Raw genomic sequence first — 23,008 nt, 5'->3', positions numbered from 1 at the left:
GAGGGAGGTTTATGACTAAACTCAGAAGAGCTTAAGGTTCCCCTTTCTGCTCCTCCCGGGTAATAAGAAGAAAGGGTCCACAGAGCCCTGGCTGGCTGGCTATGGGGAGTGTGCAGCCGAGCTGAAGCTCAGAGACAGCAGAGCGACCCCCTGAGCACACTGACGGCCTCGTCCTATCTCGCTGGCTCTTATTTCTATTCCATGACCGTCACCGCCTTGCTGAATGTGGCCCTGCAGATGGTGGTGGTGGGAGAAGCGAGTATCGCACAAGCAGTGAGGCTTTCTCACAGGAAGATGCAGGAACCGCTCGGCACTCACTCTTCACTGGGAGCACGTTCTGTGGGGATGACGGCTGAGGCGGCGCTGGCTCCGGGTGCTCCAGCAGCTTCGTGCTGAGGATGTCGCTGAAGAGAATGCGGATGAGAGGCACCCCCCACAGGAACTGCAGCTGCTTGGTGATCAGGTGCATGGATTCGTTGAGGCTACAACAGAGCAGGAGACAGGCCTATCAGGGCCACCCACTATCTACCAGGGAGAGCCCCAGTCCTTTCCCTGGGACCCCCCAAACAGAGGTACAGCCTGGGCTGGCACTCAGGCACAGAGAGGCTAAGTAGGAACTGAGTGGATGCGTCACATGACTGTAATCCCAGCTCTCAGGAGGCTGGAGGATGCAAGCCAGAGGCTAGTCTGAGCTCTATAATGAATCCACCAACCAACCAACAGAAAATCCAAGGGAATTTCTTGTGAAAGGAAGTGGAATGAAGAAACTGCTGCCGAGGGCTGGGTCTGAAAAGGCACCCAGTCCACATGTGCCTGTCACTCAGGCCAGCCTCCCATGCTGCCTTCCTTCCCTGAGGCAGCCATCTTGGAGCTGCCCTCAGCCCTGTCAGGCAAAGGCTGTCTCCTGCCAGCTGCACTGCCCTGCTTCTCAGCTGGCCCAACCCCTCGATCTCGATGGTTCCACACCGGCAGTGTCTCATGGCTCTCCACTGCAGGCCGTACTTCCAGCACCACCCTGACTCCTAGTCTCCATCAAGACCCTAGGCTGGCTCCCTCTATCTGCGGGAACAGCCACAACCCCCTGAGCATGAGCCAGGCCTGCCACGCAATATGGAGGCATGGGGGCAGCTCCATTAGGGTCCAGAGTGTGCAGCACTACACGATGTAGCCACAGACAACCTTACTGGAGGCATGATGTCACACGAGGACTCGGGGGAGGAGAGTGTCCTGAAGTGGGCTTTGCTGCCCCGCTGGCCCAGTGCACGCACTCTTGCTCTCCAGGTGGGGTGTCACACACGCGTGGCCTTCCTTGGAAGTGCCTTGTAATGTCTGACAGGTCTCAAGGATGTCACTCAGGTACAAAAGAAGGAGCCCGACCTTGGGCACACCGAACAGGGGCCACCCAAGGACACATATTCTGTCTGTGTGGTGCTGACTTCACCTCTGTCCCTGCATTCTGGCCTTTCTAGTGACTCTGAGTTTATGGCGTTATCCTCTACCTTGTGGGAGGGTCTGGAGGCTCCTACCCCTTTAAATCATTTGCCCTGTCTCAGCCCTGTAGGGCACAGCTGCCTTGTCAATCAGTGAAAGCGATGCTGAAGAAGAAAAAGGGTCACGGATAAGTTACCAAGGAAAAAAGCCCAAGTGGAAATCACACCCTCTAACCTCTCTCTGTAACAGCTCTCACTAAAGGACAAGGATAAAAGGCTGAGCGCCCAGCCATTTTCATATGAGGATTATGAGCTATTTAATGCCCTCTTGACTGTGGGGCTTGAGCCCAGGGCCCTCTCCAGTGAGCCGAATCCCCAGGCTGTTGACACTGTGCAATAAACACACAAACCTACGAGAGTTGCAAGAGAACAGGAGGAAGGAGGGAGGGAGGTGGGAGGGACGGAGGTGGCGGCAGAAGCCTCTCTCTGAACATACCCGTAATCCACAGACTGGGAAAACCAGCCGAGCACAGGGTGCCAGTGGGTCAGGTTGGACTTCTTCTGGGACACGTACTTCTGGCAGTAGCACATCATCTGCGTGAGCAAGCTCACGAGCCCATCTGCTTCCTCCTCTAACACCTTGGGGTGGAGGGAGCCCAAGTGTAGGAGGTTGCCTACAAAGACAGAGGGCTGAATGTACCGGCCAGACAGGCGCATTATGGGATCAGTCCCCAGCCCTGTTCTCCGCCTGGGGCTGAGGCGCTGTGAGAAGGAGCGTGTATGTGAGGGATTTCTGTCAGGACCAGGGGCTGCACTGGTAAAAGCCAGGCCTACCTGACTTTAAACCACAGTGTGGCCACAGATGAGCTACACAGCTCCCAAACCACCTGAAATGGCTTCCTCACCTCAGCACACAGAGGGGGACGATATTTAGCATCACATTTTAATATGACAGTGACACAAGACATGGCATTAGCAAAATGTCCTGGGAAATGGATGCATTCAGTGTTTACCAAGTACTCTCCCCTTAGTGTCCAGCCCAAGAAACACCAACGCTGTAACCAAGGCCAGCTCTATCTAAACACCCTTGCTCAGGCCAGAGCACTAGGTGCAGCCCTGTGTTCTAAGCTCCTATCCAAACACTGCCACTGTGAGGTAGGCGGCTCCGCTCTGATCGGAGCCACGGCCTCCTCCCTTCCAGGGAAGGGTGCAGCCAGCTCAGCACATGTGTGGCCAGTCTGCCACATCCACGTGTGGTTCTGACTGTTCATCTAGCTGCACTACGGAGAGGGGTCTGCTGTGACGTTAACTCCTGCAGGCCACTAATGACCTAACATACACGAGGGCCCTCCTGGCCATAACCAGCCCAAACCCAGTCTCCTAGACTCACCCATGAGACACAGGGTATGGCAGCCTTCTAAACTTTCACAGGCATCGCGGCAGTGGTCTCTGTCTCTCAGAAAGACGATGAATTTGCGAAGCATGTCATGGGATTCTAAAACACTGAGACACTGCAAGCAATGGCAGACAGTTAACACGGCTAGGGCTTCCCCATGGGGTTTGGGCCTGCCCAGGGCTTGCTGCCCTTGCTTGAACAGAATACTGCTCTGAGGCACAAGGGAGGGAGGGGATGAGGACAGGAACCTGATTTTGTGGCTGGTTACAGGAACGTGTCTCCAGCAGCTACCGAGAAAGCTGGGGGGAAGGAGTAGGAATCGGCAGAGGTACTGCTTTGCTTTTGGAGGTTAGCAAACAAACAGAGACAGACCTGGCATGCTTACCTCAGGGGTCACTGTGCTGAGATGAGTCGTGAGAGCAGGTACCGACATGATGTGGATGACAAACGGTCGCATCAGATTGTCTGAGAACTGTGCAGCAACTACAGGGCTAGAGAGAGAGGGCAGGGTGCTAAGACAGTGAGTGCACAGATGCCACGGGGTCAATGCTGTACAGACGCCACAGGGGTGATGTTGCACAAATGCCCCGGGCGACAACGCTGTGTAGATGCCACGGGGGACAACAATGCACAGATGCCACCACTGCACAGATGCCACCACTGCACAGATGCCACCACTGCACAGATGCCACCACTGCACAGATGCCACGGGGGACAACGCTGCACAGACACCACAGGGCGATGCTGCACAGACACCACGAGGGACAACGCTGCACAGACACCACAGGGGACAAAGCTGAAGAGACACCATGGGGGCAATCATGCCCAGACACCACGGGGGACAATGCTGCAGAGACACCATGGGGGCGATGCTGCACAGACGCCACGAGGGACAACGCTGCACACATACCACGAGGGACAATGCTGCACAGACGCCACGGGGGACAACGCTGCACAGACACCACGGGGGACAACGCTGCACAGACACCACAGGGGCGATGCTGCACAGACGCCACAGGGGACAAAGCTGCACAGACACCACGGGGGACAACGCTGCACAGACACCACGGGGGACAACGCTGCACAGACACCACGGGGGACAACGCTGCACAGACACCACAGGGGACAAAGCTGCACAGACACCACAGGGGACAAAGCTGCACAGACACCACGGGGGACAACGTTGCACAGACACCACAGGGGACAAAGCTGCACAGACACCATGGGGGACAACGCTGCACAGACACCACAGGGGACAAAGCTGCACAGACACCACAGGGGACAAAGCTGCACAGACACCACGGGGGACAACGTTGCACAGACACCACAGGGGACAAAGCTGCACAGACACCATGGGGGACAACGCTGCACAGACACCACAGGGGCAATGCTGCACAGCTAGGAAAGGTCAGTTCTGAAGTGACTGACCTGAGAAAATGCTTATACTGAAAAAATTTGGGGGAAAAAAAAAAAAGGAAAAAACTCTTGCTATGAGAGAAAGCTTCAGTCGAGCCCACTCAACTGAGCAGCACCACCCTAGTGTGTCCCAGGGTGATGACACACAAATACCTCCCACTGTGAGCACAAAGTTTATTCTAGTATCTACAGCCTGACATTAGCATTTAAAGTACATACATAAATGCCAAAAATATAAAAGAACAAGGAGGGGCCCAGGACAGATCTGTGCTTGGGAAGGGTCCTCTGCGCCATTTACCCAAGACTCGCACGCTGCTCTTAGAATACAAGTGCCGGCCGTGCAAGGCGAGCACTAAGAATAAAGAGCTGTGTGGGCTCCCGAGTCAGACTAAGATTTAATCCTAGCCTGACCTCTCCCTGCTGTGTGACTGAGAGTAAATGTTTTGACCTCTCTGGACTTTATAAAAACCAGCCTAAGAGACTGTGGTAGGGAAGAAACCAATGGGTGTGAGAAACCCCAGAAGAATGTGAGGTCATGATTTCCAGCTACACGTACTGGAGGACTTAGCACTGGAAGACTTAGTACTGAAGGGCTTAGTACTTGAGGACTTAATATGTCACATCTTCCAGGATTTTCACTGTATTCCTGACAAAGGCAACACTGTGCGTCTTTTTTATTTTATTGACTATTATAGTGCGCACATGTACATGCATGTGTGTGGGTGCGCCAGCTGAGGGCTGGGGTCAGAGGACAGTTTTGAGACGTCCTCTCTGCCCACCTTTTTGTGGACTGTTAGGCCCACGTGAGTGTTTTTCCCAGGGAGCCATCTTGCTGACCCTGCATCTTACTTTAGGGTCCTGCCTATGCTCACTGACCTGCAGACTGGAGGGAGGAAAGCGCTGCCCAGTACAGCAGCAGCTTGGGGGCGCCTGACTCTACGGGGAGGTCAGCAGAACGTGCTGCCCGACAACTGCAGACCCGGCAGTGCTGAACCAGGGCGCACTGTGCCCCAGGCTGCCTCCATCTCCTAGCCACAGGTGACTGACTGATCCTCACAGGCCTGTGCCACCATGCCCGGCCCTGTGGCCCTGGAGGTCATTCCCAGGGGCATTCCAGCCCAGCCAATTGATGATTACATGTGGCCAAGATGGTGAAAGCTCTAAGCCTGGACCATGAGGTCTTCACGATGCCTGTCCAGAGGCCAAGTGGCCCACAAAGCTGGGACTGTTGGCCTTCCAGCCCTTTCTAGAAGATGACAACAGGCTCCACAGAACACAGACGGGGGATAAGACTCAACACACCCATAAGGGCCTGTGAGAACCTCAGGTCTTGGAGTTCTCGGCACCAGGATGCAACATGCATCCGCTGGAGGGGGCAGGGAGGCTGCTCATCCTGAGCTGGCTTGACAATGGCGCCCTTTCTCCCAGGACCAGTTACCAACCTCTCTCCATGTCAGCAATCCTCTCAGCAGATTACACAATCTAGAGCAGTTAGGAACGCAGTTTCTCCCCTTGGCAGTTCTTGGAACTGTAGCTCTGAGTTCTCTATGGAAGCCTTTCGTGTTTACACACTTATGAGCTTTGTAGCAACAAAGTGCAGGCAAACAGCACCCCTTCCCCACATGCCCTCTGTGGCCAGCAACTCCCACCTGTGTACCCAAAGCATCCTCCTAACTGTCCCCTTGCCTTGAGCTGGTCCTTCCTTCACTCTTAGCAACTCAAAAGGAAAAACAATTCTGTACAGTCACCGGCAGGATGGCGCCTAATTCACTGTGAATTGCTTCCCTCAGATCACAAGGAAAAATATTCACACAGAAGGCTGAGGAAAGTCTCAGTCTCACAAAATGTCACTTTCTTTTTTTTTTTTTTGTCACTTTCACTAAGACAAACACTTCCTGCAAATTCTGACAAGGTGGCAGAAAGAACAAGAGGGTGAGGGGAGTGCTGGGGCAGCTGGCCTTGCAGCTGGTTTCTTACCGCAACGCCAGAGAGAAGGCTGCTGTTAAAGTGCCTTTGGACAGACAGGGCCGGGATCTGGCCAGGCCTCGGCTCAGCAGTACCTGAAAGAACAGTCAAGCCGTGAGTCTGCGCACTGAGGCACACAGCCATTTGTCCATTTGGAAAAGGGCCGTGGCACGATGGCACACGTTTTAATCCCAGCACTCGGGAGGCAGAAGCTGGAGGGTCTCTTGGGTTGTTCCAGGTCAGCCTGTGACACAGTACACCCCTTCTCAGACAAAACAACAAAGAGCAAAAAGGCAGAAGGGTGCTGCAGATAAACCCGCGTTGGATGGAAGCTGCCGAGTGGAGACGCCGTGCTCGTCAGCCCCACCCTAGATGTCACAGAAGCGTTTTCATAATAAACAGCTGAGAAGGTGAGTATCTACGTGCTGGGCACATTGCACCTTGCAGTCCTGGCCTCCCAGGAGTGCCCAAGCACTGGGGTTTGAGGTTGGCCTGGACAGCCCAACAACCCCCCAACACAGGGAGTGAAAACAATCCACATGAAACAACACGCCTGAAGCATACTGTTGTCCAGCCAAAGCCAACAGTTGGCATGCTGCCTCCTCCTCCTCTTCTTTTTGGTTTTCGAGACAGGGTTTCTCTGTGTAGCCTTGGTTGTCCTGGACTCACTTTGTAGACCAGGCTGGCCTTGAACTCACAGAGATCCACCTGCCTCTGCCTCCCGAGTGCTGGGATTAAAGGCGTGCGCCACCGCACCCGGTGACTCGCCACTTCTTGCCAACACACTACTGTGCTGTGAGATGTGAAACTGAACTAGGAGTTGGCCTGCCCAGCAGGGGGCAGAAGGAAGAGTGAGGTGAGCGGCCCTCCTAAAGCCGAAAGGCCCACAGAAGCTCTCAAGAGCAACAGGCTCCCCCTTGGCCTAAGAACTGGCATCGCATATGGCATGGACAGAGGGCCATCTGCAGTAGCTGAGGTCGAGGTAGAAACACACTGTCCTCTCCACCAAGGAGCTGGAACAGCCCTGGGGCCTCTGTCCGCGACTGCAATGTTAGCAGACTTTGGACAGCCCTTGCACCACTAGATAGAACCTTCTAGGGCTGAGTGCCAGTCCTCTTCCCAGGACCACAGTGACTGCAAGTGAGGAAAGCGGACACTGTGTATTCAACTTAGTGAGGAAGATGAGAGGCATGTGTAACCTAGGGGAAAATCCAGTTCAGGCACTGCAGGAACACTTTAGGGCCGGGGTCACAGACCTGCAACACAGAGTAAAATCCTCGCTGGTTGAGATGGCCCATTATATTTGCACAAATGTGGTTTAGGGCTGGCCGAAGGCTCTCACCTAAATGAAGAAAACAGCATGAGAAGACAAGCTCGTGCCACAGTGGGACCAATTTATCCAGAGCAGAGGACAAGGCCTTGGCAGGGATGGGATGAATGAGAAATGTCTCCCGCGGGCTCACGTGACAAGAAGGTGTAAGTCACAGGGTATGGGGGGTAGGCTTCGAGTTTTTATAGCCTCGCCCCACTTTCTGTGCCCTCTGCAAGATGAGATGTGCCCACTCTGGTTCCCAACTGCCAGACCAGTCAGTCTCTTACTCCTGCCACCAAACCTTCTCTGCCATGGAGGACTGTGCCAACCCCGTCAGGCAGAAGGGAACCCCTTTCTCCTCTGCTCTTGTCCGAGGCCCAGCACAGCTACAAGCATCTGCACCATGGCCATGCCAGTGGAGGGGCCACTGTCTGCCTAGGTTCCCAGTCCCTTGGGGAAACCAGAGCCCTGGGAGGCTGATTCCTACAGAGGGTCTGGCTCAAGTGTTACCTCAGGGGTTGGAGCCCTAGCCAGGGCGGGGCTGTGTCTCCTCTCCCTACCAGATGCACGCTCTCCCAGCAGGGCTCAGAACTCAGAAGCTTTAGGACTCTTCCCTAGTCCAGAAGCAGAGCATTTGCACAGAATAGACATCCACCACACATTTTAGATCACCCGTGGGTAGTTACAGCACCGGTACAACATAAACGCTGGAGATAGCAGCTGTAACACACCAAGAAGTAACTGCACAAAGGGGGTCTGACATGCTGGCTAAAGGTGTGCTTTGTTTTTAGGAATTTCCAATCTTCAGCTGGCTGCCTCCATGGCTGGAGAATCTTCTTCTGCCACCTGCTTGCCAGATGCCAGCTGTTGAGGACCGCTGGCCACTGCACTCCAGTGTCTGACACGGTGCCTGGTGTGTAAGGCTGTCTGTGAGTGTATGTGTCAAACCCCGGATGATTTATAGGGAAGAAGGCAACTGTAATTTTTATGGGCAAAATAGTATTATTACTAAAAACATCTTAGATTTATTTGTATTTATGAGCGCTCTGCCTGCATGTATGTATAACACGTGCCTGGTGGCCACAGGGGTCAGAAGACGACACTGAATATCCTGGAGCTGGGGTCATGAATGGCTGGAGCCGCTATGTGAGCACTGGAAACCAAACTCGGGTCCCCTGGAAGGGCAGTCACTGCTCCTAAGCTGAGTCACCTCTCCAGACCCTCACTATTTTTTTTTAATTTTTTTCCTTTTTTTTTTTTTTTTTTTGAGACAGAGTTTCTCTGTATACCTCTGGAAGTTCTGGATCTGCCTGCCTCTGACTCCTGAGTGCTAAGGTTAAAGCCATGCGCCACCACCACCCAGCCTAATTTTTTTTTTTTTTTTAAATAAAACAAATAATACAAGAAGGGTTCAGCGGATTCCACCACTCGCAAGCAGGGTGCTGGGCATTAGGAAGGAGAGAAGAGAACAAAGCCTATACACAGACCCTCACAGGCAAGAGGGCATCCACACATGCTCATGCACACTGGACCCTGGGAAGCAGCCTGGCAGGAAGTGCCACGTGCACAGGCTGGGGACTTCCACGCTCCTCACGCAGCAGAGGTGCCCCCTTGCTGGCTGGGGAAGATTTTTTTTTTTTTTTTGGTTTTTTGAGACAGGGTTTCTCTGTGTAGCCATGACTGTCCTGGACTCCCTTTGTAGAGCAGGCTGGCCTCGAACTCACAGTGATCCGCCTGCCTCTGCCTCCCGAGTGCTGGGATTAAACGTGCGCCACCAAGCCCGGCTTTGGGGAAGATTTTTGAAGCGGGTCCCACATACCTTTTCCCCGGAGAATCTTCCAGGTTGAAGTGTCCGTGAAGGTGACAAGCATGGTGAGGTGCAGAGTGATGAGCCTGGAGTCTTGTAAGATTTCTGGCTGCAAACGATGGAGTAAGATTGACATTTGTACCCAGAATCATACGCCCCGGCGCATGTGCTCCCCACTGTGCAACAACACACACACATACACACGGGAGTCCTCATGGTATGTTCTAGACTTTCAGCCCGTGAGTACTCAACCCTGAGATCATGCTGCCGGGACAGGGCTGAGTATCCCTGGGAAACAGGATCCAGGCCGCCTTACACCTTACATCCGTGCCTACAGCTGACTGTAGGCTGGGACGAACAGGGACAGAGCACACCTGCGACACAGAGTACTGGAGACGGGTGTGTGTGTGTGCGCGCGCGCGCGCGCACAGCCTGGCCTCCCTGCTTACCGGCTCTGTAATCTTAGAGAAGTTTCTGAACCCCTCTGGGCCTGGGTTCCCTTACCTGTTCACTAGGGACAGTTGTTCTCTGTCTCTGTGCATTGGCGATTTCCTGAACTGCAAGCTCAGAGACCCTCCCATACATCCAACTGGGAAAGACCTGGAGACACTTCACCAGTTCACAGGGAGGGAACGTGTGCAGGACCGGCACAGACCAGCCTCAAGCCCAGGGGCCCTGGCTCCAGCCCCACGTCCTCTCCTGCACCTGTCTGTCCTTAGGTTCCTTTTTTTTTTTTTTTTCCAAGACAGGGTCTCTCTGTGTAGCCTTGGCTGTCCTGGACTTGCTTTGTAGACCAGGCTGGCCTTGAACTCTCAGTGATCCACCTGCCTCTGCCTCCCGAGTGCTGGGATTAAAGGCGTGTGCCACCATGCCCAGCTATAATTTATTTTCTTAAGGTGCATGTGTGTCTGTGTGTGTCCCTCCGTGTGTACATGACCTGTGTGTGTGCAGGGGGACATGGGGCAATGGTCACATTAGTGAGGTGCCCCCAGAGGCCAGAGGGTCTCTCTGTGTGTATGTGATCTGTGGTGGTGGGGCGGGACACAAGGAAATGCGGTGCCAACAGAGGCCAGCGGTGTTGGCTGCTCATAGAGCTGCCTGAGGTGCTGCTGGAGATGGAACCTGGGCCCTCTGGAAGAGCTGCCAGTGCTCTTAACTGCTGAGCCATCTCTCCTGCCCATTCTTAGGTTTTCAGAGAAGAAGGGCCTCTTGGCAGAGAGAGAGCGAGCTGCTGTGGAGTGCAGATGTAGAAAGTGGGTCAGAGAACCTGCCTGGCTCAAGGCGGGGTGGCGTAGAGGAACAGCCTGCCTGCTTGGCCCTGAGGCATTCTGGGAGGATCCCAGTGCTCTGAGGATGGGGTGTGTGTGAAGACCTCTACCCTGTACCCAATGCCTCAGCTGACAAGCTGTGACATGGGTAGCCTGCTAGTGGGTCATTGCCTTGGCAGGGATGTGGCGAGAGCCATCCATCAGGCCTCAGCATGACCACTGGGGACTTTGGGGACACTTCACCAGTCACCATGCAAGCTCTGGCTCCTGTGGAAGTGGCTGCTCGTTGTCTACCCACGTTGTACGCACCTCTGTACACAAGAGTCGCCACAGGACTGGGCTGAGTCTCTAAGATGGGTTCACAGTTGCGCCCAGGATGCTCCTGGGTCTTTACAAGTCCTCTGGGATCTCCCAGCTAGGAAAGAGGCCCTCTTTTCTCTGTAGTCATGACAGACAGGGTTGGAGGACAGTGTGTGTGTGTGTGTGTGTGTGTGTGTGTGTGTGTGTGTGTGTGTGTGTGTGTGTGTGTGTGTGTGTGAACTGCTGGCTGTGTGATTACAGGAGAGGGAGAGAGAGGAAAGAAAGGGAACAGAGAGCAGACAGCTGCAGGCTTTGGAGTGTTCTGTGGTGCTTTGGCATGCCACCCTAACAAGGAGCCTCACAGTATCTCAACAGAGAACACAAAGAATCTATCACACCAACAGAATGGCAAGGAAGGAGGACAGCTTCCTGACTCTGTGTGTGTGTGTGTGCGCGCGCGCGTGTGTGTACACACATGTGGTGTGCCTGTGTGTGCAGGCAGATCAGGACTTTCCCCTCTTGCTCTCTCTCGTATTCTTTGAGACAGGACCTCTCACTGAACCTGAGAATCAGCATGCGCAAAGGTTATGTGCGGGGGATTCAAACTGAGGTCCTCTTCCTAGCACAGCACACAGCCTGACACATTCAGTCCCCTCCTTGGCCCTGAAGGCTCCTTGGTATGGAGACCGTGGAGAGTGTAACCTAAGACAGTAATGGTAGATCTACCCTCCTCTCTCCCAGACAGTGCTTTGTCCAGCTCTCTACCAAGCTCTGCTAGATCCCGAGAGGCACAGACAGAGCAAATGCACAGTACTGAGGTACCCAGTGAGGACAGACTGAGGTACCCAGTGAGGACAGACTGAGGTACCCAGTGAGGACAGACTGAGGTACACAGTGAGGACAGACTGAGGTACACAGTGAGGACAGACTGAGGTACCCAGTGAGGACAGACTGAGGTAACCAGGGAGGACAGACTGAGGTACACAGTGAGAAGACAGGTACTGAGGACACAGTGAGGACAGACTGAGGTACACAGTGAGGACAGACTGAGGTACACAGTGAGGACAGACTGAGGTACACAGTGAGGACAGACTGAGGTACCCAGTGAGGACAAACTGAGGTACACAGTGAGGACAGACTGAGGTACACAGTGAGGACAGACTGAGGTACACAGTGAGGACAGACTGAGCTACACAGTGAGGACAGACTGAGGTACACAGTGAGGACAGACTGAGGTACACAGTGAGGACAGACTGAGCTACACAGTGAGGACAGACTGAGGTACCCAATGAGGACAGACTGAGCTACACAGTGAGAACAGACTGAGGTACACAGTGAGGACAGACTGAGGTACACAGTGAGGACAGACTGAGGTACACAGTGAGGACAGACTGAGGTACACAGTGAGGACAGACTGAGGTACCCAGTGAGGACAGACTGAGGTACACAGTGAGGACAGACTGAGGTACACAGTGAGGACAGACTGAGGTACACAGTGAGGACAGACTGAGGTACACAGTGAGGACAGACTGAGGTACACAGTGAGGACAGACTGAGGTACACAGTGAGGACAGACTGAGGTACCCAGTGAGGACAGACTGAGGTACACAGTGAGGACAGACTGAGGTACACAGTGAGGACAGACTGAGGTACACAGTGAGGACAGACTGAGCTACACAGTGAGGACAGACTGAGGTACACAGTGAGGACAGACTGAGGTACACAGTGAGGACAGACTGAGCTACACAGTGAGGACAGACTGAGGTACCCAATGAGGACAGACTGAGCTACACAGTGAGGACAGACTGAGGTACACAGTGAGGACAGACTGAGGTACACAGTGAGGACAGACTGAGGTACACAGTGAGGACAGACTGAGGTACACAGTGAGGACAGACTGAGGTACACAGTGAGGACAGACTGAGGTACCCAATGAGGACAGACTGAGCTACACAGTGAGGACAGACTAAGGTACACAGTGAGGGCAGACTAAGGTACACAGTGAGGGCAGACTGAGCTACACAGTGAGGACAGACTGAGGTACCCAGGGAGGACAGACTGAGGTACACAGTGAGGACAGACTAAGGTACACAGTGAGGACAGACTGAGGTACCCAGGGAGGACAGACTGAGGTAACCAGGGAGGACAGACTGAGGTACACAGTGAGGACAGACTAAGGTACACAGTGAGGACAGACTGAGGTACACAGTGAGGACAGACTGAGGTACACAGTGAGGACAGACTGAGGTACACAGTGAGGACAGACTGAGGTACCCAGGGAGGACAGACTGAGGTACACAGTGAGGACAGACTGAGCTACACAGTGAGGACAGACTGAGGTACACAGTGAGGACAGACTGAGCTACACAGTGAGGACAGACTGAGGTACACAGTGAGGACAGACTGAGGTACACAGTGAGGACAGACTGAGGTACCCAGTGAGGACAGACTGAGGTACACAGTGAGGACAGACTGAGCTACACAGTGAGGACAGACTGAGGTACACAGTGAGGACAGACTGAGGTAACCAGGGAGGACAGACTGAGGTACACAGTGAGGACAGACTGAGGTACACAGTGAGGACAGACTGAGGTACCCAGTGAGGACAGACTGAGGTACACAGTGAGGACAGACTGAGGTACACAGTGAGGACAGACTGAGGTACACAGTGAGGACAGACTGAGGTAACCAGGGAGGACAGACTGAGGTACACAGTGAGGACAGACTGAGGTACACAGTGAGGACAGACTGAGGTACACAGTGAGGACAGACTGAGGTACCCAGGGAGGACAGACTGAGCTACACAGTGAGGACAGACTGAGGTACACAGTGAGGACAGACTGAGGTACACAGTGAGGACAGACTGAGGTACACAGTGAGGACAGACTGAGGTACACAGTGAGGACAGACTGAGGTACACAGGGAGGACAGACTGAGGTACACAGTGAGGACAGACTGAGGTACACAGTAAGGACAGACGTGCTGGTTTCGTTTGGCGGTGTGATTTACCTTGAGCTGTCCAAGAAGCTCACAGCAGTACCACAGGATGCTCTTGATCTGTTTAATCCATAACAGAGTGAGGTCCTTGGAGAGAGCCAGGGACACGTACCATACCTGCAGGCGGCAAGAAGAGCAGGGCTGTGGGCAGTGACGGGGCTGTATTAAACAAGCTCTATTAAAGCAGCGGGATTGGATGGATGAGGACCAGGAAAGCAGTATGCTAACACTAAACCTAGAGTTCGAAGAACCTAGAGAGGCAGTGACCATCTTGAATAAGAGGTAGGAGCAAAGCACGGCTCCATAGATGAGGACTAGGACCTCTCAGAGCAGTGTGCTCAGCACTAGCAGCCCAGGACCTCTCAGAGCAGTGCGCTCAGCACTAGGAGCCCAGGACCTCTCAGAGCAGTGCGCTCAGCACTAGCAGCCCAGGACCTCTCAGAGCAGTGCGCTCAGCACTAGCAGCCCAGGACCTCTCAGAGCAGTGCGCTCAGCACTAGGAGCCCAGGACCTCTCAGAGCAGTGCGCTCAGCACTAGCAGCCCAGGACCTCTCAGAGCAGTGCGCTCAGCACTAGCAGCCCAGGACCTTTCAGAGCAGTGCGCTCAGCACTAGCAGCCCAGGACCTTTCAGAGCAGTGCGCTCACCCTCTGGAGCGGGGAGGAGCCGACACAGCTGCAGGCCACTCACCTTCGGCTCGTTCTCGGCTTCCATGCTGCTCAGGATGCTACGGCACAGCTTCTCCAGTCTCTGTGGGGCAGAAGAGCTAGCTGTGTATTCTTCAAACTGACTGGATGTGAGTAAGGGGTGGGGGCTGTGTGTTTGGGGGGCACAAGAAACATGCAGGCAACATGTTGGGTGGTTCATACACACATGATCACATTTAATCCCTGCTTAGAGGTGTGGACACAAGAGAGCACAGGCCACAGACTGCTTCCAACCAGTGGCTTACAGAACTCGCGAGCCCTATAGATGTGTTTTTTCAAGTGGTGCATTTCACATAAAAATCCAGAATGGTGCTTCCTTTGGTCTCACTGTGTGGCTTAGGCTGGCTCCAACTCTCAGCAATCGTGACTGCCTTGGACTCCCGACTCCCACCATTCCTAGCCATGTCTCTTCTTTCTAGTCTGTGCCCTACACCTCACACCTCTGAGCACAAGCACTGACCTCTGCCTTGCAGCCAACAGCCAAAAGCTCTTCAGTCATCACTGTAACCCTGATGTGCAAATCAGGAAAAAGTAGAACCTGGAAAAACTGCTTACTCGGGCTGTTCTAGCCCCACATCTGCACCTGAGGAGGGCATGGCTCCAGGGTTTGCTCCCCTGTGATGGAGTTGCCTCCCAGAGCCTGAAAGTCTTCATCTTTGTGACCTTAGGAGCTCAGCGAGCGTGGAGGCCTTGCCTGTCTGGCTTCTCTTTGGGGCTCCCCAGTGGTACCCTGAGTGTGATCACAGGCACCTACTGCTCCCCTGCTATTCTCATGCCACGGAAGCAAAGTGGAATCATTTATGATACAAGTAACAATAAATAAGATGGCAGCATTGAATCTTAACCAGAACATCAGTGTGACTCAAGCTTCTAGCATTGTTCTGGAGAACTGCAGCCCGGGCCAGCACTGGCCCCGCAGGCCGGGGCAGGGAGCAGACCCCACTGCTCTCTAGGACCTCGCCCCTGCAGCCCACCACTGGCCGAGAGTTGACTCCTGTTCCCTACTGTGCTGTCTCTAGCCTCTGTCACCCATGTCCCTCAGCTGTCTGAGTCTTACACACATCTGAGGATAATTCTGGTTTGTGACAGCTAACGTGCAGAGACGCCAGAAGCAGGGCTGAATCTATCCAGAGACTGTGGGCAGCCAAGACTATGCCTCATGCAGGTGCCTTAAACAAAAGGGGCCCAGCTTATCAAGCACCAGGTCCTGGCACAGGGCAAGAAGCTTGTATGAACCCACCAGGGCTTACCTCATTGTCCTCGTTAATTTTACATATGAACAGCAGTTTCCTGGCGATCTTAAAAATACAAAGTGCACTTCTTTTACTGGACCCGGAGTCGTCGGCAGTGAAAAACTCATCAATCTCTCTCCTGGATAGAGAAGGGGGAAGGGGGCGTTCTTAATCAGGAGCACCAAGCAGCTGGAAGCCTGGCGCCTCACCACAGCAGCGGGAGCAGCGGCCCTCACCTGATGTCTCTGTGCAGTCGTCTCCGGCAGAGGAAGCCACGGACCAGGGCCTGCGCCGTCACAGCCGAGCGCTCCCGCTCCTTCTGCACCAGCCTTTCCTCTCGAGCCTGCCGGGCCCTGTCGATGAACCACGCTCTGGAGCTCTGAGATACAGTGAACATGTTTGCAATGTGACACGAACCCTGTGGGGACAGCAGAGGAGCTGGTGTGGGTCTCGGTGTCGGGAGCACACACGGTAGGGGCAGCAGGTGGAAGCCTGTGGAGGCAGTGAGGCACTCAGCAGCTTCCAGTCCCTTCTCCTGACACAAGTCTCAACTTCATACCAGCTCCCTTCAGAGCACCCGCAGGGACCAGGGATGCTTGGTGTGAGCAGAGGTGGGTTCCTAAAGGTTTAAAGATGACAATGCATGAGTCATCCCATCCAGGGAGTGCCACTTAACGCCCGTGTCGAGGTTCCCAGACACTGTCTCCTCCGCTAAATTCTCCACAGGCACAAGGCAGAAAGGCAGCCGCCTTTCATCTTGGCAGGTAAAGGCTTGCAGGAAGAAACAGACATTATTATGTGGTCACCACTGTGGTCACCCATTCACAAGACAAATGTTTACTGGTGTCTATGCTATGCCACACATGAAAAAGTTGTTTTAACTATTATTTTAAAACGTTTAATTGCATTTTATTTGAGCAACTGTGTAGTGCCACAGTGATGCCCACCACGCCCCTGAGGCCTGGGGATGGAACTCAGATTGCCAGGCTGGGCAGTAGCCCTTTCCTGCTGTGTCACTGTGCTCGAAATTTAAAAAGTTAAACGTGTGTTTGTGGACAGTGCATGTCACAGTGCATGCGTGGAGATCAGAAAATCTGAGGGTCAATTTTCTTTTCATGGGTTTTGCATGTGTAACCCGAGCCACCTCAGCACCCCAAGGCCTTTCTTTATATTTACACGAGATGTCTCATGGGTTGAGAGCATTGGCTGCTCTTGCAGAAGACCCAGGTTCAGCTTCCAGCAGCCCATGGTAGCTCACAGTCACCTGTGACGCTAGTCACACAGATCTGCTGTGCTCCTCTGGCCTTGTTGGCACTGTACACTCACCGTATACATACATGCCAGCAAACACTCAGATACACAAAATACAAAGATAAATCTTTTTAAAGTGTTTTAAAATTATACTTATTTTTATTTTGTGTGTGTACACATGAGTGCATGCGTGTGAGTATATGCACATGTGGAACATGTGTGGAGGACAGGGGAAAACATGCAGGTGCCAGTAGTCTCCTTCCACCAAACAGGCCCCAGGAATCAAACTCAAAAGTCAGGCTGGGCGGCAGGTGCCTTTGTACCCACTGAGCCACCTTGCCAGCCCCCAAAGTCTTTTGTTCAAGAAGCCATGGTTTTTGTGGTTTGCTTGTGCGTGTGCGTGTGTGCGTGTGTGCGTGTGTGTGCTGTATTTCCCATGAGTGAATGTATGTATGCATACATGCACAGAAGACTGAAGGTGAGGTCACATCTCCTCCATTGCTCCCCATTTAAGGTAGGGTTTCTCACTTGAACCAAGAGCTCACAAATCAGCTGTCTACCTCTTTTGAAGTGACTCTGTTTCTCAAGTGCTGAGGTCACAGATGGGTGCCCAGCACAGGTGCACCCTGGGGACCCGGCCTCCGCAGCTGGCATGGCAAGGGCTTCCCAGCACTCACAATTGCAGCAGCCACGGCAGCCCACTTAGCCTGGACGGGGCCATTCCACATCACTTACTCCATGGCCAGGCAGCACAGGAGGACCACACCTTCTCACTGACGGGTGCTGTGCGGGGCAGAGGTGAACAGCGAACAGCACAGGATCACTAGGAACTGTTTTTGCCCCACGTGGGTGGTGTTGGCTGACAGCAGCCAAAGGTACACAGCTCTGAGCTGCTGAGCCATCCACCTGGGTGAGATGACAAGGACTGCAACTACTTCTCCTTTTTCTTTTGGTTTCTCTTCCTCCTCTTTTCTTTTCTTTCTTTCTTTATTTTTAAGGTTTTTTTTTCCATAGGCTTTCTCTGTGTAATAGCCTTGGCTGTCCTGGAACTTGCTGTGCACCAGGCTGGCCTCAAACTCCCAAATGCTGGGACTAAAGGTGTGTATCACCACGCCCAGCCTGGGCGACTTCTTTAGCTACCCCCAAACACACCATTGTTAGTTTAGCTGACCAAATCATTAACACAAGTCATGCAGAAATCCAGATTTTTGGAAAAGTATCAAAGTATCTTTCCCTGGGTTAGCTCACTCAAAGCACCAGGCACTGGGAAAGACATACAGAGTAAAAGGCAGGACTAGATCTCTGGCCCACGGTGCATCCAGGCCTCTGCAGGCCCTTCCCACCTGACTCACACCTGTCAAAGCACACCAGGGATTTGCTGACAACTGCTCTATTGTCAGCAATACTCAAGATAACAGCTGTTTTGTGCATGCCAGTCAAAGGTACTACCACAAAGCTCCATACCAGCCACCAGCAACTCCTGAACCAGATCGTCATAGGTGCTAACCACAGGTGAGGAGCAAAGCTGAGCCGAGAGAGGCAGCCATGTTCCTGACTGTTCCCTCTTTCCGCAGGGCCTGGAGAGCTTACCTGAGGACCTGCCTGTGCAGCAGAGATGCTAGGTGACCATCAGTGACCTTGTGCAGCCTCTGGCTTCAGAGGAGTTGGGCTTTGCTGGCATAAAAAAGACTCAGAGTCAGTACTGTTTTGCAGACATGGCAGCCTAATGTCACCGAGTCTAAGTAATACACTGAGGTGGTTTTTTAAAAACTGTCTAGGAGCTGGAGAGATGGCTCAGCAGGTAAGAGCACTGGCTGCTCTTTCAGAGGACCCAGGTTCAACTCCTGGCACCTGCAGGACGCTCACAACTTCTGTAACTCCAGTTCCAGGGGATCTGACACCCTTCACCTTGCACAGACATGCATGCAGGCAGAACACCAATTCAAATAAAATAAAAGGAAACCACTAAATAAATAAATAAAAAGCTCTTGGGCTGGAGAGATGGCTCAGCAGGTAAGAGCACTGACTGCTCTTCCAGAGGATCCAAGTTCAACTCCCAGCACCCACATGGTGGCTCACACTGCCTGTAACTTCATGATTTGAAACCCTTGTACAGACAGACATTCAGGCAAACATCAATGCACACGAAATACAAATAAATTCTTAAGTCAGGTGCAGTGGCACTCGCCTGTAATCCCAGCACTCAGGAGGCAGAGGCAGGTGGATCTTTGTGAGTTCCAGGCCAGCCTGGTCTACAAAGTGAGTTCAGGACAGCCAAGGCTACACAGAGAAACCCTGTCTTTAAAAAAAGAAAGGAGAGGGCTGGAGAGATGGCTCAGAGGTTAAGAGCACTGACTGCTTCTCCAGAGGTCCTGAGTTCAATTCCCAGCAACCACATGGTGGCTCACGACCATCTGTAGTGTGATCAGATACCCTCTTCTGGCCTGCAGGTGTACATGCAGGCAGAACACAATAAATAAATAAATATTAAAAAAGAAAGAAAGGAGAAATTATTGAAAAAGAAAGGAAAGCCCTCTAAGTCTCCTCTCATTACACTCTACCTTAGAGCCACTCCAAGAGGGGACACAACAAAAAAGGTAATCACTCTTCACATTTTTTCAATGCTCAGGAAAAGGGTTTATGCCTTAGAAGTGGAAAAAAAAAAAAAAAGGCCACCCGTGAGACAACAGGACTGCACTTCTCAGTGCAAAGGCAAGGCGAACGTGCACACATAGAAACCATACTGCTGTGAAAGACATCAAGTCTGGTCAAAGGTCAGATCTCAGGCTTTATCGTTAGTATGGTAAAAGGGTAAAAAACAAATCAAAGTGGCCATTTTAAGTAGTGGGATTATGGGGAGCCCCCCCCCTTCACAGGAAGCACACGGTGTGGTAGCACAGCCAAGAGGCACATGGGCCTGAGTTACACAGAGCTGGCACCAGCCCCTGTTCCTGTCAACACTGCTGGGAAGGAGCCTCAGTCTTCTGTCTTTGACAATCAGCTTTGGTGCCTGTTCTGAGAATAGACATCTGTGTACCATGGTGCTACTCAGCTGACAGTAAACAGCTAAAAAGCCTAGGGGATGTGTTACCTTTATGGATGCAACAAGTTCTTTTCTTTTTGAAATTATTTGCAATTCATTCTCTCTCTCTCTCTCTCTCTCTCTCTCTCTCTCTCTCTCTCTCTCTCTCTCTCTGTGTGTGTGTGTCTGTCTGTCTGTCTGTCTGTCTGTGAGGATGTGAGAGCAGTGTCCAGGAGGGCCAGAAGAGGGTGTCAGATTCTCCTAGGGCTGGAGTTACAGGCAGTTCATGAGCCATGTGATATGGGTGCTGGGAACAGAACCTGAGCAAGAGCAGTTAAGTGCTTTTAACCACTGCGCTCTCTTTTCAACCTAGTTAGATTACTGCTATTTAATCTTCCCACCTGCATAGTCTCATTAGGCTGTTTCCCTAGCCTTGAAGGGACTAAGATGTGCTAGGCCCAGCACTTAGGAAGATGAACCCCTGGTCTTCCTCTTTAAACTGTGAACAGTCCAGTTCCTGAGAGGTGCAAGCAGGCTGCAAGGCTTGACCCAACCTTAAGTCCTCTCCTTGAGGTATGCTGAGGCGGGGCTTCAGAGATGGCACAGTGGCTATGAGAGCATGGCACCAGGCATGAACACGGGGAATGCACATACATACATGTATGCAAAACACTCATATGCCTAAAGCAAAAAATAAAATAAAATAAAATGTGCCTACTAGTAGGCAGGACAGGGGAGCAGAAAAAGAGGGCGCCTCCTCACAGCAGAAAAACAAAGGGCTGCATGCAAACTGAAGCCAGCCTCTGTGACACCCTCCAGTCTTTCGCTTCTCCTGAGGACCTGTCTGGATCTGATCCCTTTCTCAGGGTGCCCCCGCACCCCACCCCAGACATCGTGGCCACAGGTTTCTGTTTGCACTGCTCAGCAGCTTTGTGGCTTTCTTCCTGCTCTCTTGTGCCTTTTCCACGCGCATGGTTCATGAATCAAGTAAGACGCAAAACTGAGTGTTACGTTCTCAGTCCCCTGAAAGCCACAGAGGAACACAGCAAAGGCTGTACCAAGAAAGGCCTCAGACCAGCAACTTCCAGAACCTCCCTCTCAGTTCACTGTCCTTAAGTTCTCCGTCCCTGCTTCCTCACAATAATAACAAGGCTCAATCTTAGGATTGTTAGGAACATCCCTCCCCCCACTTTTTAGACAGGGTTTCTCTGCGTAGCCCTGGCTGGCCTGGAACTCAGGGATCCACTTGTCTCTGCCTTCCAAGTGCTGGGATTAAAGGGGTGCGCAACCATGCCAAGCCAGTGTTAACCTTAATTTCGTCACTGCAGCGTTGAGCTTAGGGATCAGTGGGAACTATTGATAACTGGCAGTTGGAACGTCATCACATCTAAGGGAGCCTTACCGCACTGTCCCTACAGAGCTTGGAGTTGGGCTGGGGGGCTAAGGACTGCATACGTAGAAAGATCGCAAAACATTAAGTTAAGAGTCCAGAGCACCCGGAAGGGAGAATAAGCCAAGTGTCCTCTGAGTGTCTCATCTAATAAGGGTGGCAATACTGTGAGAAGATCAATTCTTGCCTCCCCTAGGCTGGGTTAAGAAGCAGACCCTGCACTGCCTCTATACTCCCAGGCAACCTACTTAAAACCAATCTACTTGGGCTGAGAAAGCAACAAAACTGTACAAGAGGCCAGACTACGGAGTGAAATACAAACTGCTGAACGCTATTTCTTTATGGCAGAAGTGGCTAGGTTTCCAGGCTTAATGGGCACCATTTAAGGGCAGACCACGTAACAGCCACTGTAGATATATTTAACTAGGCCTTCCTTTACACCAGCTCTATCCTCTTAGCCTACAACACACCAATTTTAAAAGCTCAAGAATAGAAAAAGGATCTTAAAGAAACCATTAATAGGCCAAGGTATTTCTCACAGAAGGCTACAGCCCATCCAAATGGGGAAATGAAACACTGAGAGAGCACAAAACCTGCCAGTGTCCTCTGGGTTCCTGACTCTGAACCCCCAAAGGGATCGCTTATTGGCAGGTCAAACAGACAAGGCTCAGGGTCCCCACACAAAGAGAACGGCACAACAAAGTTAAGTTGAGAACGCCGGGCTCCATTCCGGCTGGGCTGACATAAACATCTCACCGAGTTTTTCTGTTTTTAAGAGCTGTCAGGAGCCACACTAAAACATATTCTAAAATAACCCCCGTGTGACGATCTAATTACTTCATTTGCAAAGAAGGAAACGGAGGGTCAGAGATGTGACTGGATTCACCCAAGGTCACAAGCCAGCGAACTGCACTCGGGTGACCCTAAGGCCCAACGCCTTTCATCGACACTAACATCGACAAACACAACAACAAGTCCGTCTCGTCCAGAAACAGCTGGTTCGGAAGCTCAGCTGCCTCAACGGGAAAATCGATGGACGGGAACCAGGGCGAGCTCACTGAGGCGGCCAGCCAGTCCTCAGAGCCTCCCGCTCCGACTTCACTCGGCCCCCAGACAACCTCCCTCATTCGCTGGCCCCGCCACCCAGAGAGTCGACCATCTTGTTCCCGTTCGCTACCCGCAGGCCGGAGATCTTTATCCGTTCGAGGCCCCGGCGCTCGGGGTCCCGGAGGCCGCCGCCGCCGCCTCAGCCCGATACCCCGGAGTTCGGCCAGACCCGGGGCAGCGGCCGAAGCCCGGCCGCCATCTTGCCCCGCTGCCCCGGGTGTTGTGCTCCGAACTCCGCCTGGGAGCAATTATCTAGTTCCGGGAGACAACAGTTCCGCACAGTTTCTTTGCCAAGGAAAGAAAACCTCTCCTTCATGCTGTTCTCTTCTTTGGCAGCCGAAAAGGAGAAACATCCAGAAGTGAGGATAAAAGCCTGACTCAGCCAAGGAGAGGTAGAACCGACCCGAGA

At 52.8% G+C, this 23,008-nt stretch overlaps 1 protein-coding gene across 1 annotated transcript in view; it reads right to left on the bottom strand.

Moving 5' to 3' along the window:
• The window catches only part of Ube3b (ubiquitin protein ligase E3B), a 44,695-nt gene extending 21,803 nt beyond the window's left edge, over positions 1-22,892 (bottom strand). The window contains exons 1-13 of the mRNA XM_051161706.1: positions 22,670-22,892; positions 18,671-18,754; positions 16,066-16,247; positions 15,848-15,968; positions 14,581-14,640; positions 13,904-14,008; positions 9,339-9,435; positions 7,464-7,549; positions 6,220-6,302; positions 3,212-3,317; positions 2,821-2,941; positions 1,927-2,104; positions 319-482 (exon numbers count right to left, since the gene is read on the bottom strand). Coding sequence (XP_051017663.1) covers positions 319-482; positions 1,927-2,104; positions 2,821-2,941; positions 3,212-3,317; positions 6,220-6,302; positions 7,464-7,549; positions 9,339-9,435; positions 13,904-14,008; positions 14,581-14,640; positions 15,848-15,968; positions 16,066-16,226 — 1,282 coding nt within the window. The 5' untranslated portion in view covers positions 16,227-16,247; positions 18,671-18,754; positions 22,670-22,892. The remainder of the gene's footprint in view (positions 1-318; positions 483-1,926; positions 2,105-2,820; positions 2,942-3,211; positions 3,318-6,219; positions 6,303-7,463; positions 7,550-9,338; positions 9,436-13,903; positions 14,009-14,580; positions 14,641-15,847; positions 15,969-16,065; positions 16,248-18,670; positions 18,755-22,669) is intronic.
• Between the last annotated feature and the right edge of the window lie 116 nt (positions 22,893-23,008).

The sequence above is a fragment of the Acomys russatus genome, chromosome 19, assembly GCF_903995435.1.
Source record: "Acomys russatus chromosome 19, mAcoRus1.1, whole genome shotgun sequence".
Taxonomy (NCBI): Eukaryota; Metazoa; Chordata; class Mammalia; order Rodentia; family Muridae; genus Acomys; species Acomys russatus.
Note: the sequence above shows the minus strand (reverse complement) of the source record. Positions and strands in the feature narration are given on the sequence as shown.